The sequence below is a fragment of the Garra rufa genome, chromosome 2, assembly GCF_049309525.1.
Source record: "Garra rufa chromosome 2, GarRuf1.0, whole genome shotgun sequence".
NCBI classification, from domain to species: Eukaryota; Metazoa; Chordata; class Actinopteri; order Cypriniformes; family Cyprinidae; genus Garra; species Garra rufa.
The window spans coordinates 45,792,507-45,810,481 of NC_133362.1; the positions used below are offsets into that span (position 1 = coordinate 45,792,507).

At 38.7% G+C, this 17,975-nt stretch overlaps 1 protein-coding gene across 1 annotated transcript in view; it reads right to left on the reverse strand.

Annotated features, from left to right (window-relative positions):
• dst (dystonin) overlaps positions 1-17,975 on the reverse strand; it is a 229,974-nt gene that overhangs the window by 52,087 nt on the left and 159,912 nt on the right. Inside the window, exons 48-57 of the mRNA XM_073834681.1 lie at positions 17,169-17,335; positions 16,732-16,888; positions 15,812-15,938; positions 15,622-15,678; positions 15,256-15,491; positions 14,127-14,256; positions 13,691-13,890; positions 11,521-12,016; positions 9,450-10,918; positions 96-257 (exon numbers count right to left, since the gene is read on the reverse strand). Of these exons, the coding sequence (XP_073690782.1) occupies positions 96-257; positions 9,450-10,918; positions 11,521-12,016; positions 13,691-13,890; positions 14,127-14,256; positions 15,256-15,491; positions 15,622-15,678; positions 15,812-15,938; positions 16,732-16,888; positions 17,169-17,335 (3,201 nt within the window). The remainder of the gene's footprint in view (positions 1-95; positions 258-9,449; positions 10,919-11,520; positions 12,017-13,690; positions 13,891-14,126; positions 14,257-15,255; positions 15,492-15,621; positions 15,679-15,811; positions 15,939-16,731; positions 16,889-17,168; positions 17,336-17,975) is intronic.

Here is a 17,975-nt window from a genome sequence, read left to right on the forward strand (position 1 = left end):
AGTGGACAAAGGAATCAAACAATTCATACATGATATTACACCTCTTCAACTGAAATATAAACATTTTTTTGAACTAGTTAAAGAGTGGGTCTTACTTTTTTGTTGAGGGTGTTCCATCTGGTGTTGACCTCCTCTAGATCGCAATCAAGTTTTTTGGTGCTGGTGCCTTTGGGGGCATTTTGGATAAGTGCCTGGCCCAGAGTGTTCAACTCCTGCAACTGGCACTGCAGCGACTCAATGACGTCCTTCTGGAAAACCTGTAAGTGATAAATATAGAAAAACAATAAAAACTCATTGAAAAATGTAAGATATTCAATCTTCATAACATTCAAGTAATCATTAAGAATGTTTGTTTATTTAAACAGGGAGTCATCTCAAGTATCACCAGTAAAGTATGGAGTGCCACAAGGATCTGTCCTAGGTCCCCTTGCTATTTTCAATATACATGTTTCCCCTTGGTAATATTCTTAGACAATATGGGATTAGTTTCCATTGTTATGCTGATGATACACAACTAAATATCTATAACTAAACAAGACCAGATGAAACTTTTAACTTATCAAAGCTAACAGGGTGTGTTAAAAATAAAAAGATTGGATGACCAATAATTTTCTCCTATTAAATTCAGATAAGACTGAGATATTACTTATTGGACCAAAAAATAGTACACAAAATCTCTTGAATTACAATTTGCAACTAGACGGATGTAGTGTTACTTCCTCTACAGTCAAAAATTTGGGTGTTATATTAGACAGCAACTTGTCTTTTGAAAATCATATTTCCCATGTTACAAAAACAGCTTTCTTCCATCTTAGAAACAATGCCAAGCTACGGAACATATTATCTGTTCCTGATGCAGAAAAGTTAGTTCATGCATCCATGATGTCTAGACTAGTAACTAGTCTTCTACCACGCTACAATTAATCATGCTCCCTAAGGTCGCAAAACTCTGGACTTTTGGCAGTACCTAGAATAGCAAAGTCCACTAAAGGAGGGAGAGCTTTCTCACATTTGGCTCCCAAACTCTGGAACAGACTTCCTGATAACCTTCATAAAGCACTACGAAATTGTGCTATAAGTTTGATTGCAACATATAATTATTACTGTTAATAGTGTTCATTGTCTGTTTGATTACGTAATTTACAGATTTTACCATACATTGACATAGTCACCACTAGTAAGCAACTAAATATACTGTAGAAACCTAAATGTTCTGTACAGCTGCTTTGCAATGATTTTCATCGTGAAAAGCACTATACAAATAAACCTGAATTGAAAAACCTGAATTGAATGGAATTTGTCTTAGACGTTTCTCTTAAAATTTATCAGCAAATAAAAACAATGAAACAAAAAAAAAAAAAAAACACTTGTTGAGCATACAGTAGCCACTACTACAATCCTATTTCGGGGACCAACATCCAAAACATATGCTAGTGGTCAGCTACGTTGGTACTTTCAGCAGGGTAACTAGATATGTTGTAGCCAGCAGCCTTATAAGGTGAAGCTCTTCCACTGAAATGGGCACTATGTGCACTCTAACACCAGTCAAATGGTTGTTGTGAGAGGCTGCTACTCGGTTACAACCAGCTGTGCACAATCACATCTGAGTCACTGACCAGCAATCACGATAAACCTAATTCAGCTTTCTGCTAATCTGATAAAGGCCGAACAGCACTAGCCAGCCTCCCAGGAAACTCTAATCAAACGATCAACATTCGCCGGCTATTTTGGGGTACCTGGATGGAAGGCAAGGCCACAAGTTCCATCTGCGAACATTCGGCTATGGATGTTAATAGACTCTCTATGTCTTCATCGTCCACATGTTTTATTCCGTTGGGGAAACCTGCCTCCCTTTCAACTAACAACAAGAAATCCTCCAAGTCTGCCATTTTGGAGTCCGTAACTCTTTGCTCGCATTCATAACACTTTTCGTCCTTGGTTACATGCTGTTCTAGATTCTGCTGGCAATGTGAAAGAGTCTTTGGTTCTGTCACCACCACACTGAGCAGCTCACAGTCATCCTGCGAACAAGTGTCTTCAAGAAGTTCAGCTGTGGGTAATTCCTCATATCCTGAGAATGTTGTGGAGTTACACGTTTTACTACTCGACTCTGCCAGCGTCCTGACATTTATATCTGGACAATCGCTATTAGAAACAGCGCGCTGACCCACACTGAGATCTGAGTTGTATGTATTGTTACATTGTTGGCTTCCGAGCGTTAATGCATCTGTGTAATACAGCGGAGTGGATAATCTGTCTTTCATTGGCGAGAGGGGGAACTCTTCCTGACCAGAGCTGAGGGAACGCCCTGGCTTCAGGTCCCCAGATACGTGCACCCCCTCAGCAGATGAAAGGCTTCTTGTGCCAGGCCCGGGCCGCCTTTGGGCTCGTGGGTTTCGTTGTTCTCTTTCCACAGTGGGGCTACACAGACCCGAGTCACCTTCCGAGGTAAGAGAGTTTGTCATACTGCTTCCTTTTCCTACTCGACTCAACCCATGTTGGCCCGTTCCATCATTGCACAGCGTTCCGCTGCAGCTGCCGTACTCACTGAGGTTTGCGGGGGCGAAGGTCCGCCAGGAACGGCGGTGCTGAGCCGGCTCCCTTTTCTCGCCCACTGGCCGTGGCTTACACAGCATGGTGTCTGCACCCCGGATAATATCTCCATTAAGCTTCAAGCCGTCGAACACGACCCGCTCATCCGAACGCACAGCCTCCCTGCTGCGAAGCTCAAAGGCACTGGAGGAGGCCAAGACACCGTTCCCACAAAGCGCGCTTATGTCCAGGGTGCGATGGCTATATGGTAAAGTGCCGACTAAGTGCCTTGAGGCCAGGCTGCCCTTAGAGCCTGAGTCAATTTGCTCATTCAGACGCACTGTGTCATAAATGGACCTCTGGGGAACGTAACAGTCATCGATGTTGAGGTCCTCCTCCTCTCCTTTGCCCACACAAGTAGGGTTCTGCCGCAGACAGTCTGGTCTACTCAGAGGTTTGCCCATTATGACAATGACTTACAAATGACTTATAACAATGAGGTAAAGCTTTTCAGTGCAACAATCCCTAACAGACATGAAAGCATCAAAGAAACTTTAAAAAAACCAAAATGAAGTCTTTTGCAAGTCACTAGGCAAACACTTAACCCCAAAGAAAACGTAAGAAAATAAATACAGCCGTAAAAGTAAACTTTTTATGAATATACAATTTAAAACCAAACAATAGAATACTATAAATTTAATAAAAAAAGTTGATGAAAATAAAGTTAATGAAAAAATAATTTTTTTGATATTTCTAATAGACATCACTTCTTCCTCTTGTACATCCTTTTCCAAAATGACAATCCTGCTGATTTCTCCCCATTGTCACAACTTGTCATTGTTGCTTGTTTCCTTAGCTCTTTATAACTCCATCACAGTAGTCATCCAGTGCAAAAAAAAGTGCTTGGAATTTTAGAATTTCCTGAGAACTCCCGTACAGTTATCCACACAGAGGTATCCTGCATGCATAATGGTGGCATATCCCGATACAAATCCTTAAATCTGGGAAAACAAAGCCATAAGCTCCAGGAGAAACAAAAAGCCGCTCCTGCTTCTCTTGCGGTCCAACCGGCAATGACAGACACCCTCCTGGCACAGGGCTCAAGGCCCCGCCCCCCTCACATTATTCAGGCAACATCTGCCACAGCTCCATTTGTGCAGTGACCGGCTCATGCTGATTGGTAGATGCTTGACCCTCTTTTAATTCTCCCCTTCTGTCTCCATGTCCCATTTGACTTAACTTCTTAGTGCGCTTCTGCTTTGACAGCAGCTCTCCTCCTCTTGACAGGGGAGGGCAGAGAGAGAAAAAAAGCAAAGCTACAAAAGCAACCGGCACCCTCTCAGATGACATCACACAAGGCAGAAATAGATACGCTTTCTGCTCTCTTGCCCTCTTCATCCCTTGTTTCTCCTCCTCTCCGCCCGGTGTTTTGGAGCCATGGAAGAGCCTGTAGTGTCTCATAATTACAGAAGAATGCTGAGGGAGGAACTATATGGGGGTAATGAAACACCGTAACCTGTGCCAAGTGCATGACAGGTCTTTTTTCATGGCAAGTGGACAAGGTGGGAGAAGCAATGGACCGAATAAAGAATGCAGTTTGATTTCTGGTACTTGTCAATTTGACTTGTCAGATAATCTCTAGATACATTCTAATCTCATGAAAGTGCCCTTCAAAGTGAATCTCACTGTACATATACTTATTTTTGTGAGGCTCTACATAGGGAACAAGAATTTTAGCAGTCATTGAGCACCAGCTAAGTACTAAATGAAGTTTAGCTTAAAAAAAAAAACATGTTAAAAGGATCTTTTATTCATCTTAATTCACCTCAGGAGTAGTTCATAGGCAATTGTGCACAAGTAAAAAAAAACATTTTGAGCCCATTACAATGCCATGATCATGTCTATGGACATGGCAGGTAGGATTATATATTGTAAATATATAAAAATGTATATAAAAATTATAAAATGTATTAATACAAAATGACATAATTACATTAATTATATGAAAGGTTATCATATGTGAAACCCCTAATCTATGTGATACATGTGCTGTCTTGTGTGACATTTCAGCTTTGTTGCTGATTGCGTAAGGGGTAGTGAACAGTGCGTAGATGTCTGGGAGTCAGTACACAGCCTCTGTGTTACCGAAAAGAGGAAATGAGGAAGTTGGAAGAGGTGAAAAGGTTAAAGATATGTGTGAGATTCAAAAAGGGATATTTTGAAATAATCCAGGCTGTGAATTAAGAAAGGCAGCACATTTGTTTTTATAGTTCCAAGGTCCAAGTCTCTAATGTCTCCGAGACGTGTTTACTGCTGTTGACGCCACACAGACGTCTCATGAAGCAAATAAAAGGGATTTATCTTTCTATGACGCCATTTATTTGGATGAACTTGACCATTTGCTGTGCTTTACAGCTGCTTGATTTTGTGGCCTTATTTATAAAAAAACGAGCAGAATTTCTGTGCAATTTGTTTACAAACCATTCTTATGTAAAATGTGACAATTTACGTAAGAATGATTTTACAAACAATTTACACAGAAGTTTTGACCCTTGCAGTTTTGATCAACCATTTGCACGTGGCAAAAACTTGCAAGCCAGCCTTTTAAATCTGGATGAACAAATTATCTGACCTGATGTTAAATGCATGAAATCATTCATTTCAAACCAGACATGATGGGAAACAACGCCTGTCTGTGCACAGAAACAGGGCAGGGATGTTTTCCCATCCGAAAAAAACTCTGTCAACAAAATCTCTCACCATTCACATGAACAATACCCACAGGCACTGAAACGCAGAACTATTATTTAGAAGAGAACAAAGGTTTCGTTTGAAAAAAAAAAAAAATCCTCAAGCACTCGAGGGCTGTGATCCGTTGGGCCAAAAACGTTATCTGTCTCTCTTTGTCAATGTCCTACGCAACATGATCGCAGTGAAATAACAACTTCATCATAATGCAACAATGTGCATAAGTTGCAGTGCTGTGCTGGTGGAGGGTTTCAGGTTCCCTCTTGGGCGTTTGTACGGTGAGTCAGGCTGATGAGTCAGCTCAACAAAGACCCTTTCCCATCATCACCTATGGAATTACGAATAGCTGTGGTTCAAGAGCCAGAAATTCCCACAGGTTCGTAGGAGACGTTAATGTCATGTCTAAGTAGTGGAAAAGAAGACTAACAACTATTCAATTTCCAAACATCTCCTCCAAGTGTACAACTCACCACCACAATGTCAAGTCCTTACATATTAGGTTCATTCACAAATGAACCCACTGAATCGAAGAAACACAAGATAAGGATGAACAAGCAACTTCATACATGTATATTCTTAAATAACAAAAGCAGATTTTGAAAAAAAAAAAAATCAATGCCTGTCTTTGTGTTTCACAATCTTGGTCATTTTCCTGAGTTCAATGGCCGTATCAATGAGAACAAAGCTGATTTTCCAGCAGCAGCTGACGTAGCAGTGATCATCCATCCAGACATTGAAAAGAACAAAAAGAATGGGGGAGCCCGAACCAGGGGCCAAATGATCGACTGAACAGCGGCAGCTGATGCTTTACCATGTTTGATTCATATGCATATCCAAATATAGGTTAAGCTTCTTTCAGCTTCAAGCATTTAAAGGATTTCTGGACCATTTTTTATCTCAAGTCTTCACAATGGTTTAAACCAGGACTGATATTGTGAATAGAATCGGCTAAAAACACATCTCTTCCATCTTTATTTGAACCTCTAACTCCAGCACCCTCTATTCTAATTCTGCTCTTAAAGAAAAAAGACTTGCCCTTTTAGACTTATACTCTATTCATTTGCTTACTGCTTGTTTTCTTAAAAAACAATTATATTTTTAGGCCTCTAACACTAGCTTGGTTTTTCTTTTTATATTCTATCTAATTTATTTTTATTTATTATTTATCATATAATAAAAAAAAACCTTGCTACATGTACTACGTTAGGCTAAATGAGGCTTGTCATAGCACTTGCATGTTATTGCTCTTTTGTTGATTTTGATTGCTTCCATTGTCCTCTTTTGTAAGTCTCTTTGGATAAAAGCATCTGCTAAATGTCTAAATGTAAATAGCACATTGTTGTGTTCAGCAGGTTTTCTGTCGTTATCCATCCTAATATTTCCTTTGATTTCCCTTAGTAGCAATTAGACTATGACAAGAACAGAGAAATCTACTCCAGGCCTTTTGAAAAGAAACACACTGCGTTGTCATAACAAAGGAAAAGAAAGAACACTGCTCCAGGATTTGGGGGGCATAATCGACATTTTTCAGCATCTGAACAATCCAGAAATTCCTGCAGCAGCATACTTTTCCAAATGATGTACCACTTGAAATATGGAGGCAAAAAAAAGGTCCAAGAATCCAAACTGACCAAGACTAAGATGTAATTTTTGAGAGATGAAGTCAACTTCTCTAAAAATACTACTGGTAAATACAAGTTAAGCTTCATGGTTTGCATCTGTGGCACAGAAAATCATTTTAATTTACCTCTTAGTTTGTCAAAACAAAAATCAGACAAACATAAATTGTTATACACTAAACTATAGGCAAACTAAATGTTTAGTAATTTTACTGTAGTAATTGACAGCAAATTATTACCTTCTGACAATAACAATAAAGATACGTTTTATCAAACCCAGAATATTTATTTAAGGTGAGACACTGCAGGTGAATAGGGTAAAAAAACAACAACTAATAGTTATCACCTCACTTACTCAGTTGATTGACTACATTGATAGTTGCAAACATTTTTTGTATTACAAGTTTTCTAAAATGTTACGTTTAAATATGCAAATGAGGCATTGTTTAATGAAATATGCACTAATTTGCATACATTTCTAGTACAAAAATCTAAAAACTGGATGAAGTCAGTTTCAGAATTATTGTTTAATTTTTTTGACATGTTGGAGTCAAATCTTTTTACAGAGGGGATTTTGGGTATCTCATTTTGTCAATCCATAAAACGGTAAATTTGTAACAATTTTTTGGGGAATAAAATGTATAAAATCAAACAAATTATATATATACAAATCCCTCTGTAAAAACCTTCAGGATATAGACAGGAATAAAAATGTCAAGTTTGGTGTGTGTAAGTGCTCCTGAAGTGGAGATTTATGGCTCAGTGTAGGAGAAAAAATTCATTTTGAGAAAACATCCTTTAAAAATATGTATTATAATTGAAATCTATTGACACAAATAGATAAAGTGCTATAAAAGAAACACTTAACAGTGTCTTTTAGATGTTTTCTTTCCACTAGTCTGAAAAAACACTTTATGAAAAACCAAAAAGCCCAAAATTTCAACCCTGACAGGTGCATGAAAAAACTGTGTTTTTGCCTGCAGTGTCTCCCCTTAAAGGACTTGATAGAAACAACATCATAAATATGTATTGTGGCGGGAGGGACGAATGACAGACACAGTGGGTGTGGAGTCAGGCCTCGGAGAGGCTTTTATTAAACAGAAAATGAAAGAAAAGTGTCCAAAAGGGGAAATAAAAGTGTCCAAATAAAAGGGGGATCTGGTGTCCTCGTTGTGAAGGGGGTTCCGTGAAGGAGGGGCAGTGTTCAAATGGGAAGGGTCCAGGTAAGGGGCGGAGTCCGGCGGCCGCACGCGCTCCCCGCTTAGGTCCGGAGCGCGAGGGGCGGTGGCATCTCTGCCCCTTACCTGGACACTTTATGTATCCCCCGTTTATTTGGACACTTTATTTCCCTTTTGGACACTTCCCTTCATTTTCTGTTTAATAAAGTCCTCTCCGAGGCCTGACGCCACACCCACTGTGTCTGTCGTTCGTCCCTCCCACTACAGTATTAAATGCAACCCCACACTCTAACATAAAAAAATATATCAGCAGTTTTCTCATATTTTGCACAGGAAGAATCTTTCGTAGATCTTTCGTTATAGCAGGTCCAAATTCAGAAAAAAAAAAAATTGAATTAGCTTGCAGCTAAAAAATAAGAAAGCTTAAAATGCCTATTGTTTGCAGTTGAATGGAGAGGCCTGCTCTAACACTCAGTGACAGGGCAAGGAGCAGAAGTCAGACCCCACTACCTTTTATTGGGCCACTACGAAACACGGCACCCCACTGGCCCCCAGCTGGCCCACTGCACATTCGCAACAATGCCCCATCAGCTGACTCTTTTGTTAGCACCAGATGCTCAGGGACATACTAAACTGTCTAGAGAAGGTTCTAACACGTGGCTAACAGACAAAACCAACATAACTCATGAGCAAGACAGCAACAATCCTCCTGTAAAACCCTCCTGATATTTCACTAAACAGTAGTCCCTAAAATGAATTTTTTTTTATGTTTTCCGAAATGTTTTACTTGTAAAAAGTGGCACTTTAACATTTTCTCTATAATAAAATCACACATTTTTAAGTGTAACCTAAAAGTGAAGTGTAGTTTCTATGCACCATATGTCCAGTCTGCAGTCTAATAGGCTGAGTGGCCTAACTAGGCACAACATAACAAGATTGACTAAACCAATGGTGTGCATTTGTCTGAACAACGAAACATTGGGGGAGTTACTTGTTTGAAATTCTTTTTTAATGCCAAAAATTACACTTCATCTGTCTAAATTATTTTTGGGGCCATTTTAAAAACAGATCCTGTCCATATTAAAATGCAAAGGTAACATTTACTTCATGACCTTTAATGTGTGAGACTAATTCGTATTAACTAATGCTATGTTGCTATTTTTAGTGAAGTCTTTTAGGATTAAGTTATGTGAGAACAAAAACATTTGTTCATTTACAGTAATGTTACCTGGTTACTTTTTCAATTAAACATGAAATGGAGTTTCACAGTTCTTACTCAAAGTGTATCAATCTTTTAAAATGTCAGTGACTGCTATGTATCTTCTAGGAGGGAACAGAACAAGGTGAGACATGTAATGAATCTTAATTTTACCTTGAAGGACTCCAGTTGTTGGTTTATGACCTCTGTTTCCAATCCAACAGACTCTTGGGACTCCTCTTGTTTTTCGGCACTGCTCAGTTTGTGGGTAAACTCTTGCGTCTTGCTGTGGAACTCCTCCAGATGACTGAGGCTCTCCTCAACCTGTTCTCTTCTTCCCGAGGCTCGGTCCATCAGCTTTCCACACTGCTTGCCCAGAGTTTCCAAGTCTCTCTTCAGACCTAGGAGATCTGGTGAGGGCTCTGACTCCAGCATCTTCTTGCAACGGTCTCTGCCACTGGCTGTGTTGGTCATCAGATCCTGAAGTTTAGCAACAAAGCCTTTGATAGTGCTTTGCTGATCCCGTAGGGCGTCAAGATCCCTGCCTACTGGAGCCATACTATCTAACTCATCGTCCAAGTCTGTGAAGTTCGCAAACATTTCACGAATGCTGTTGTGGAATTGTCCAATGCCCTGGAGTTTGTTCTCCAAAGAGGAGCAAGCATCCTCTACCTTTGTGGTAATTGACATGTGGTCCTTTTCCAAGCTGTCTGCCTGAAGAAGAAGATCTGTCACACCTTCCACCTCAGAGGCATCGGCCACAAGACTTTTTGCAATGTCTTTGAGATGCTCAATCTGGTTGTGGACACCCGCTAAGCTGTTCTGCTGAGCCTTCATATTGGTCAGGTTTTTACCGCTGTAGGCCTGGACACCCAAAGCTGAGTGAGAATCAAGCTGTTTTCTGGCACCCTCCAGTTGGCCTTTGGCTTCTTTCTGTAAGTCGCTGAACTCTTTCAGCTTCTGTGAGATGTTTTCTAATGATTCTCTTTTGAGCGTTAAGTCTTCTGTCAGCTTATCCACTCTTTTACCAATGGCTACCTTGTCTTCTCTAACCGAATCGCCATCTGATGTGACTACCTCCAGAAGGCTATCCGCAGCAGTGTTCATCATCACAACTTGCCCTCTATGCTTGTCAACATCCTTCTGAATGGTCTTCAACTGCGAAAGGGAGCCCTCCATCTCCACCGAGTTCACGCTGAGCTTCACATTCTTCTCCCTGTCTTCACACTCTTGCAACCATGAGTTCAGTTTCTCAGAATGTTCCTTGTACTTCTGTGCCTTCAGCAAGGCTCCTTGAAGCTTTTCTGCTTGCTCAGCGTTACTTTTCTTCACATCGTCCCAGTTGGATTTTAGAGCAGAGAGCTGTCCCTGAAGGGCCACCTTTTCTGCCCCCTCTGTGCTCTGGAGGAGAGCTTCTCCCTCTTTAATGATGGTGTTAAAAGGTTCATCATGGTCACTGATGGCCTTTTGAACATCACTGTTCTCCTTGAGACTCTGCTTTAACTTTTCTGCATTAGCAGAGATGGGATGTGGCTTGCACTGCTCCTGCATAGCTTGATTCAGCCAGGTTTGGAAGTCCTTAGATGTCTGATGGAACTGCTGGGAGCTGGCAAAGGCTGAGTTGAGCTGCTCAATCCGTTTTCCTGGTGGACACAAGGTAAAATATAAGAATGTTAGATAAGAAGTCTCAAAAGTTGTCACAATTATGTAATACTGTTGTCTGAGCAGGGCATAATATGTGAAGAGACAAAATCACAACCAGCTGGACAATGGCTGATGTTTGCTATAGAGCAGGGACACCCAAACTTGGTCCTAGATGGCCGATGTCCTGCAGAGTTTAGCTGGAAGTTTCTAGCAAGCCTAGTAGGAGCTTGATTAGCTGGTTCAGGTATGTCTAATTGGGGTTGGAACTAAACTCTGCAGGACACTGGCTCTCCAGGACAGAGTTTGGTATGCAAAGTTTGTGGGGACACTTAACACTATGCAACAGAAATAAAAAAAAACAAGCATGTCGTGAGTTGCTTGCCGAAGTTGGACAATATTGAACACTTGAGGCACAGGTGAATCTTTTGGGGAGGGATCAGTAAAATTAATATTACTAAACTTTATTCAACTTAGCTTGATACTTGAAAATATTCTGAGCACATCTGCATAGCTTTTGGCATAGTTATATGTGCAAATAGAAATCAGGAAATTCTGTGATGTTGCAGAAGAAGACAAGTGTATCTGAAGTAAACTACAATACCTGCTTTGTCCTCAAGTTGTCTAAATGGTTTAGTGATGCCCTCAAGCTGTTTTGTCAAGTCTGCTCTTAAATACTCTTCAGTCACCATGGCAGAGAGCTCAGAGCAGATGGTTTCTGCCTCCTTCAGCCTCTTCTTCTCTTCTCGTAGTTGAGCCAGGATTGCATTTGTGGCTTCAATCTGCTTCTTGACTTCATCAGGTTGGGTGCTAAGGGCCTGATGGTTATTAAGTTCAGTCTCCAGGCAAGTGGCACTTTTACTGAGGCTTTGCGAGAGCTCCTGGAATTGAGTGGTCTTACCGACAGCCTGCTCAATGAGAGCGTGTCTCTGAGTCAGCTGACCTGTCAGGGCCTGCCACTTCTGGGAAATAGATGCCAGCTGTTCTTTAACCTGCTCTGCAGCAGGATCCTGCTGCTCTGATGCACTAGCGATTGCTGTGGCGGCCTCGCTTAACTTCTCATACTGAGGCTTGCGGCTGTCAAACTCCTTGAGGAGAATCTAATCAAAGAAACAACATATGACATTAAGTAATAGGCATTAAGGGATAGCTAATCTTCAGTTGTATTAAAACTCTGTCATCATTCCAAACTGGTTAGACTTTCTTCTGTGAAACACAAAAGCGATTAGAAGAATGTTTAGGAGACCAGTTTTCACTATTAACAAGTTTATTTGCATGGATATTACTAGCTATTACTTATAAAGCACATATTAATGCATTGTTCCTCATGACCATATTCCACATCCCTTAATCTTACCCCATATCTAAACTTAACAACTACCTGAATAACTATTAATAAGCAGTAATAAGGCAAAAGTCACAGTTAATAGTTAGTTAATAGTGAGAAGTGGACATAAAAAAAACAGTGTACTATATCCCCAGTCTTCTCAGGATAAAGGACTGCTTTGTTCAAAGATGCACTGAAATGTGAGTAGCTATTTACTTAAAATCACATCAATGATACCAAACGCTTTTGGTGACTAATCAAGTGTGATGTGCAAACATAAGCGGCAAATGATTTTCAAAGGTAGACGACTTTTGATGTTTTCCGCACAATAACTTTTATGGCACTTTAATGTTTTTTTTCCAACATCCTTTTAAATTTTGGCAGGCTCTGATCCCATTTGTTGTATAGAACAGAAAAAGTATAGCGGGAACATTCTCCAAAATATCTTTTCCGATCCTAGCACAAAAGTCACATGGATTTAGAACAACATGAAGATGAGAAAATGATGACACATTTAATTTGTGAGTAAACTAGGATTGGATAATATATATTGTGACAACAAAATAAGCCGTGTATAAATATAGATTTACTTTATCATGTTGTGTATATCAAACTATGTAAATAACAGGACTCCATAATATTTTTGAGATGTTAAGGAACATGAAAAACAAAAACACAGAGAAAAGCATGCACTGCTCTCGACTGAATAACTTCTGTAGCTTTAACAACAATCAATGTACATTTAATGAATACAGTGAAGACTATGCAGTTTTTTACATTTAAGTGTTTAATTTACTGTACCTGAATAATGTCAATTGTATTTCTTTATTTTATTTCTCCTAATGTTTGTAGTTTGCATCTTATTTTTGATAACAAATATAAACTGAACAAAAACAACAAACAATGTTAAATATGCTGTTATTATAAAACAATTACTCATTTTGTGAAATAAGATTTGGAGTGAACTACTCATTTAACATCATGTGTGACCCTGGACCACAAAACCAGTCATAAGAGTCAATTTTTTTTTTTTTTAATTCAGATTTATACATCTGAAAGCTGAATAAACAAGGTTTCCATTCATGTATGGTGTGTTAGATTTGGTCAAGACACAACTATTTGAAAATCTGGAATCTGAGGGTGCAAAAAATCTACTTTAAAGTTCCAATGAAGTTCTTAGCAATGCATATTACTAATTAAAAAATAGTTTTGGTACTTTTATGGTAGGACATGAACAAAATATCTTAATGGAACTTGATCTTTACTTAATATCCTAATGATTTTTCGTTGTGTCATTTGACCCATACAATGTATTGTTGGTTATTGCTTCAGATATACCGTGCTGCCTTTGACTAGTTTTGGTTCAGGGTCACATATAACCTTTAATATTTGATAATATATGGCATTATTTTTTTCACATATATGTATACAGTATGACTGCCAATACCTGAACTTGCTGCTTTTGTGTGTTAAGCATGTTTGGGTCCACAGACAAAGGCCCCAGGACGCCCATCATCATCTCCTTCTCCTGCAGCCACTGCGAGAGCTGCGGCTGGCTCGTCTGGAAGAGCTCCAGCATGCGGGACGACTCCTCCAGGTGCTGTTTCCGGGTCTCCATTGTGCCCCTGACCTCCTCCCATCCTGCGTCTGTGTGTGGAGCATAACACACATCATTTTATCACTCCCAGCTTCACTTTAGCTGAGCACTGATTTAAAGTTTGTGGAGGAGGCTAGACTCCTTCACTAGCAGCTTGAGCTTTCACAGGAGTTTCACTTCAGTTTACAGTTGGTGCAGAAAATAAGTGTGTGAATTTGCACCTGGCCATCCACACAGATGGGCAGATAAAAGTAGATGAATGGTTTTGGATGTGATGCATGCATACCTATCTGCGCCAACATGTGCTTCCACTTTTCTGCCTCGGGTGAATCAGGGTGTTCCTCGATTAAGCGGAGCAGATTCTCCCTCAGCTGCTGGAGCTGCACTTGCTTTTGTTTCATATTATCTTCAAAGACCTGTAAGACATAATAATCATGCTTGTAACTTAAAGAATGGTTTTATAATGACATACTGCTGACACAGTATTTGTGCACTTTTTTCAGATTTTCTGCGGTGATTGTTGAGGAAAATCTGTGAAATTACGTGAAATGGCTTGAACATACACTGAAAAACACTCCTAGAACAACCTAGCAACCACCTTCAAATAATCAGTGGTGTAATGTAATGTTACAGCACTCAAGTATTTTTGGGAGCATCTGTACCTTTTTTTTTTTGTAATTTTTCAGCCTACTTTTACTTTTACTCCACTACACTTCCTAATTAAAATGTATACTTTCACTCCGATACATTTCCCCGAAGCGTATTCATTACTTATACAAAATAGCAGATCTCAGTCAGAATTGTGAGATGTAAACTTTTTTTTTCTTAATTTTGCAAAACTGTATGAAAAAAAAATTCACAAAAGTATTGCGTTCTATCTAGAAAGTGTTTGCTCACAAAAAAATTGCCAAAAAATGTTGAATTTGCATTGAAATTTATTTCCGTCACAAAAGTTTTTGTGAGCAAACACTAAGTATATAAACTCATAATTCGGACTTTTCATCTCAGAAAAAAGTCAGGATCGCGAGATAAAACTTTTTTCCTCACAAATGCAAGTTTGTATCTCGCAATTCTGACTTTTTTCTCCGAATTGGTTGATATAAACTCACAATTGTGAGAAATAAAGTCAGAATTGCAATATAAACACATAATTCAGACTTTTTTCTTAGAAATGGATGATATAAACTCATAAATAAAAAAATTGCATTTACTGGTACTTTTACTTGAATTTAAAAATTTTAAAATACGTTTTGTACTTAAGTACAATAAATATCACAGACTTTAAGACTTTTACTCAAGACTTCAACTTCTACCAAAGTCATTTTCTGGTAAGATATCTGTACTTTTACTTAAGTATGGCTTTCAGGTACTTTATACACAACTGCAAATAATCCACAGCAATGCATTTAATGTACCTTTTGTTGCTCTATCTGTGATTTTACTGTCTCTTTTCCAGATGGATGGTTACTCAGTGAAGCTGCTGTCTTCTTTGTATCTTCCATCCACTGACGTAAAGACTCAGCCTGTTCATGGACGCCTTGAACTTTCTTCAACAAAGCGCTGAGCTCAGAGGACCGGGCCTTCAGGAGCTCCCCCAGATGTTCATAATCGTTGTTAATGCAGGACATGTTCTGCTGTGCCAGCATCAACTCTATTGGCAAAGTATACACTTATTGTTTTGTAAAAACCGACAGAATAGCATACAATTAAATTGACCATAAAATTAGTTATTGGTCACAGCAAAAAAAAAAAAAAAATGCATCACTAGTATGAACTATCACCTTGATTTGTCAGATAGGCATGGCTGCCTGGACCAGAACCATTACTAACAGCTGATCCTAAAGAAAGAGAGAAAGAAAGACAGAGAGACAAAATAAACATTGCATCTGTTTGCTTTTATACTAGATGGAATTAATGAGTGATCATGTAAAACTGAGACATGTAAAATCCTAAAATATTCCTGGGCAATACCTGAGTTGTGATGTATCTTGGCTTTGGCCGGTGATGTCAAAACACTGATTAGGCTACATAGAGCAGATCCTTTGCTATTTATATCCTGGACTGCAGGCGCTTTGGAGGTCCATTCGTCTAATAAGCCCTGCAGACAACATAAAAAGCAGAAAATGTCTTTAAAATCTATATAGAGTTAAGAGACATTTTGACATTTTCATCATTTCCGTCAGCCTTTGGAGCATGACACACACATTCTTGAATGGTCATCAGTGAGATTCAGTAGGCTGGAGAAACTCTTCCTGGGAGAAACACTTTAAAAAAAAAACGGAATGTGCGCAAATCCATTGTTTATTCTCCTTATATGGGGGATTCTTCAAATAAACCTGTCAAATAAACCTTTATGAGGATTTAATGAGAGATTGAAGGAAATTACCCTGAAGGTTGGAAATATATTTTAAAATCTTTAATCATTTTTATCGTCTTTAATTACTTTTCTCCCCCCAGTTCCTACATATGCTGATCAGTGGGAAAGAATGTTATCTAGAATGATTCTATTTTAATAAAAAGAACTAAATTCTAGTTTCTATTCAGTTCTAGTTCATAAAAAATGACTAAAATGCAATGCTTTGCAAGTCCACAATTTACATAACAACAAAAATTTAAAAAATAAATGTCGACCTTACATCATTACTATCACACACAAAATCAAAAAATCATATCAGCTTACATTCCATACCCAAAATCCATTCCACTCCATTCTAGGACATGCAGTAAATGTGTCAACAAAAAGTTGTTCAAACAGAAGAATCAGCCATATGCAGGGAGATGTGTTTCTTCTTCTAGCTATTTTCAGTTTTTTACATCACAAACATCAACCTTCTATCCTGAAGGTTTTGTGGCCCCTAAATAAGAGGTGAAAAGTTAAGTCCATCACTCACATTGACTTTTTGCAGGTCTGTTCCCAGGCCCTGTTCACTGCAGTTGGGCTGAAGCACTGGCACTTGCTCTTTTGTCTCCTCCAGCCATTTCATTAACACCCCTGCAGCAGCTTTGAACTCCTGCAGCTGCTCCTGGCAGGATGAAACCTCCGCTTTTCTGCAATACACACCACGCATATACATATAGAGTTTTATTTTTGACATCTGGCAAAAGCACAACTAATATTACATTTCTTTTAATATTGTTCCATTACAGCACATGGTTTTAATCCTATAACAGTTCTAGCCTCACTTTATCCAATTAAATAAATAACAGAGACATATGTCAGAGCCAAGAGAAGTATTAGAAATTAATGAGACATATAATTCAAGGCATAGTCTGTGTTTTTATTCTAAGTATTGGTTTTATGCTAAGTGCTATTTTGATAATCACTCACTTCTCAGCAACTGTCTCTTTAAAAGCATTGAAGTTGTCAGAGATGTTCTGCATTTTGCTCTGAAGAAGAGCTGTGCTTCCTTCTGGACCCAGCTTGCAGAGTTCCTTGGTCAGTTTCTCCAGTGTTTCCAAGTCCTTTGCATGCTCGGCTAATTCTGCATTTGTGTCCTGCAAATAAAGATTCTATTAAAACTTCAAGATGCAAAACAAACAGGTAACAGAACTTAGACAGGTTGTTTCTGATCCGGTCTTGCTGTCCATCCCATTTTTAAAAATCAGTATTATTTAATTACTTCACAGCCATTTCCCATTGCTGTTCATTTGCAGATAGTATTATGGGAGGGATATTCTCATTCACATTACATTGGGAAAAGTTATATTCACCCCAAAATGAGTCATGTTTTTTCTTGTTTTCAGCCAAAATATCAAAAAAAGGATTTTCTAGATGAGTAAAAATTATTGGCTTATTTTCAGAAAAAAAAAAAAACAAGTCAAAATTAAGTGCATTTTTGCTTGAAACAAACTAAATAATCTGCCAATGGGGTAAGAAAAATAATCTTGTTTTCTGTTTGAAATAAGATTTTTTTGCTTACCCCATTGGTAGATTATTTTGCTCGTTCTAATTTTTTTTTTTTTTTTTTTTTTTCTGAAAACATGAAAATCCTTTTTGATTTAAGAATTTAGATATTTTGGCTGGAAACAAAGACTGTACTTTTTAGTGTTTATGTTCAGCTTTTAGGAGGACACCTAGGACATTCAGTATAGATTTCGACCTCAAAGCTTATAGACGTGAACCAAAGCCATAAAA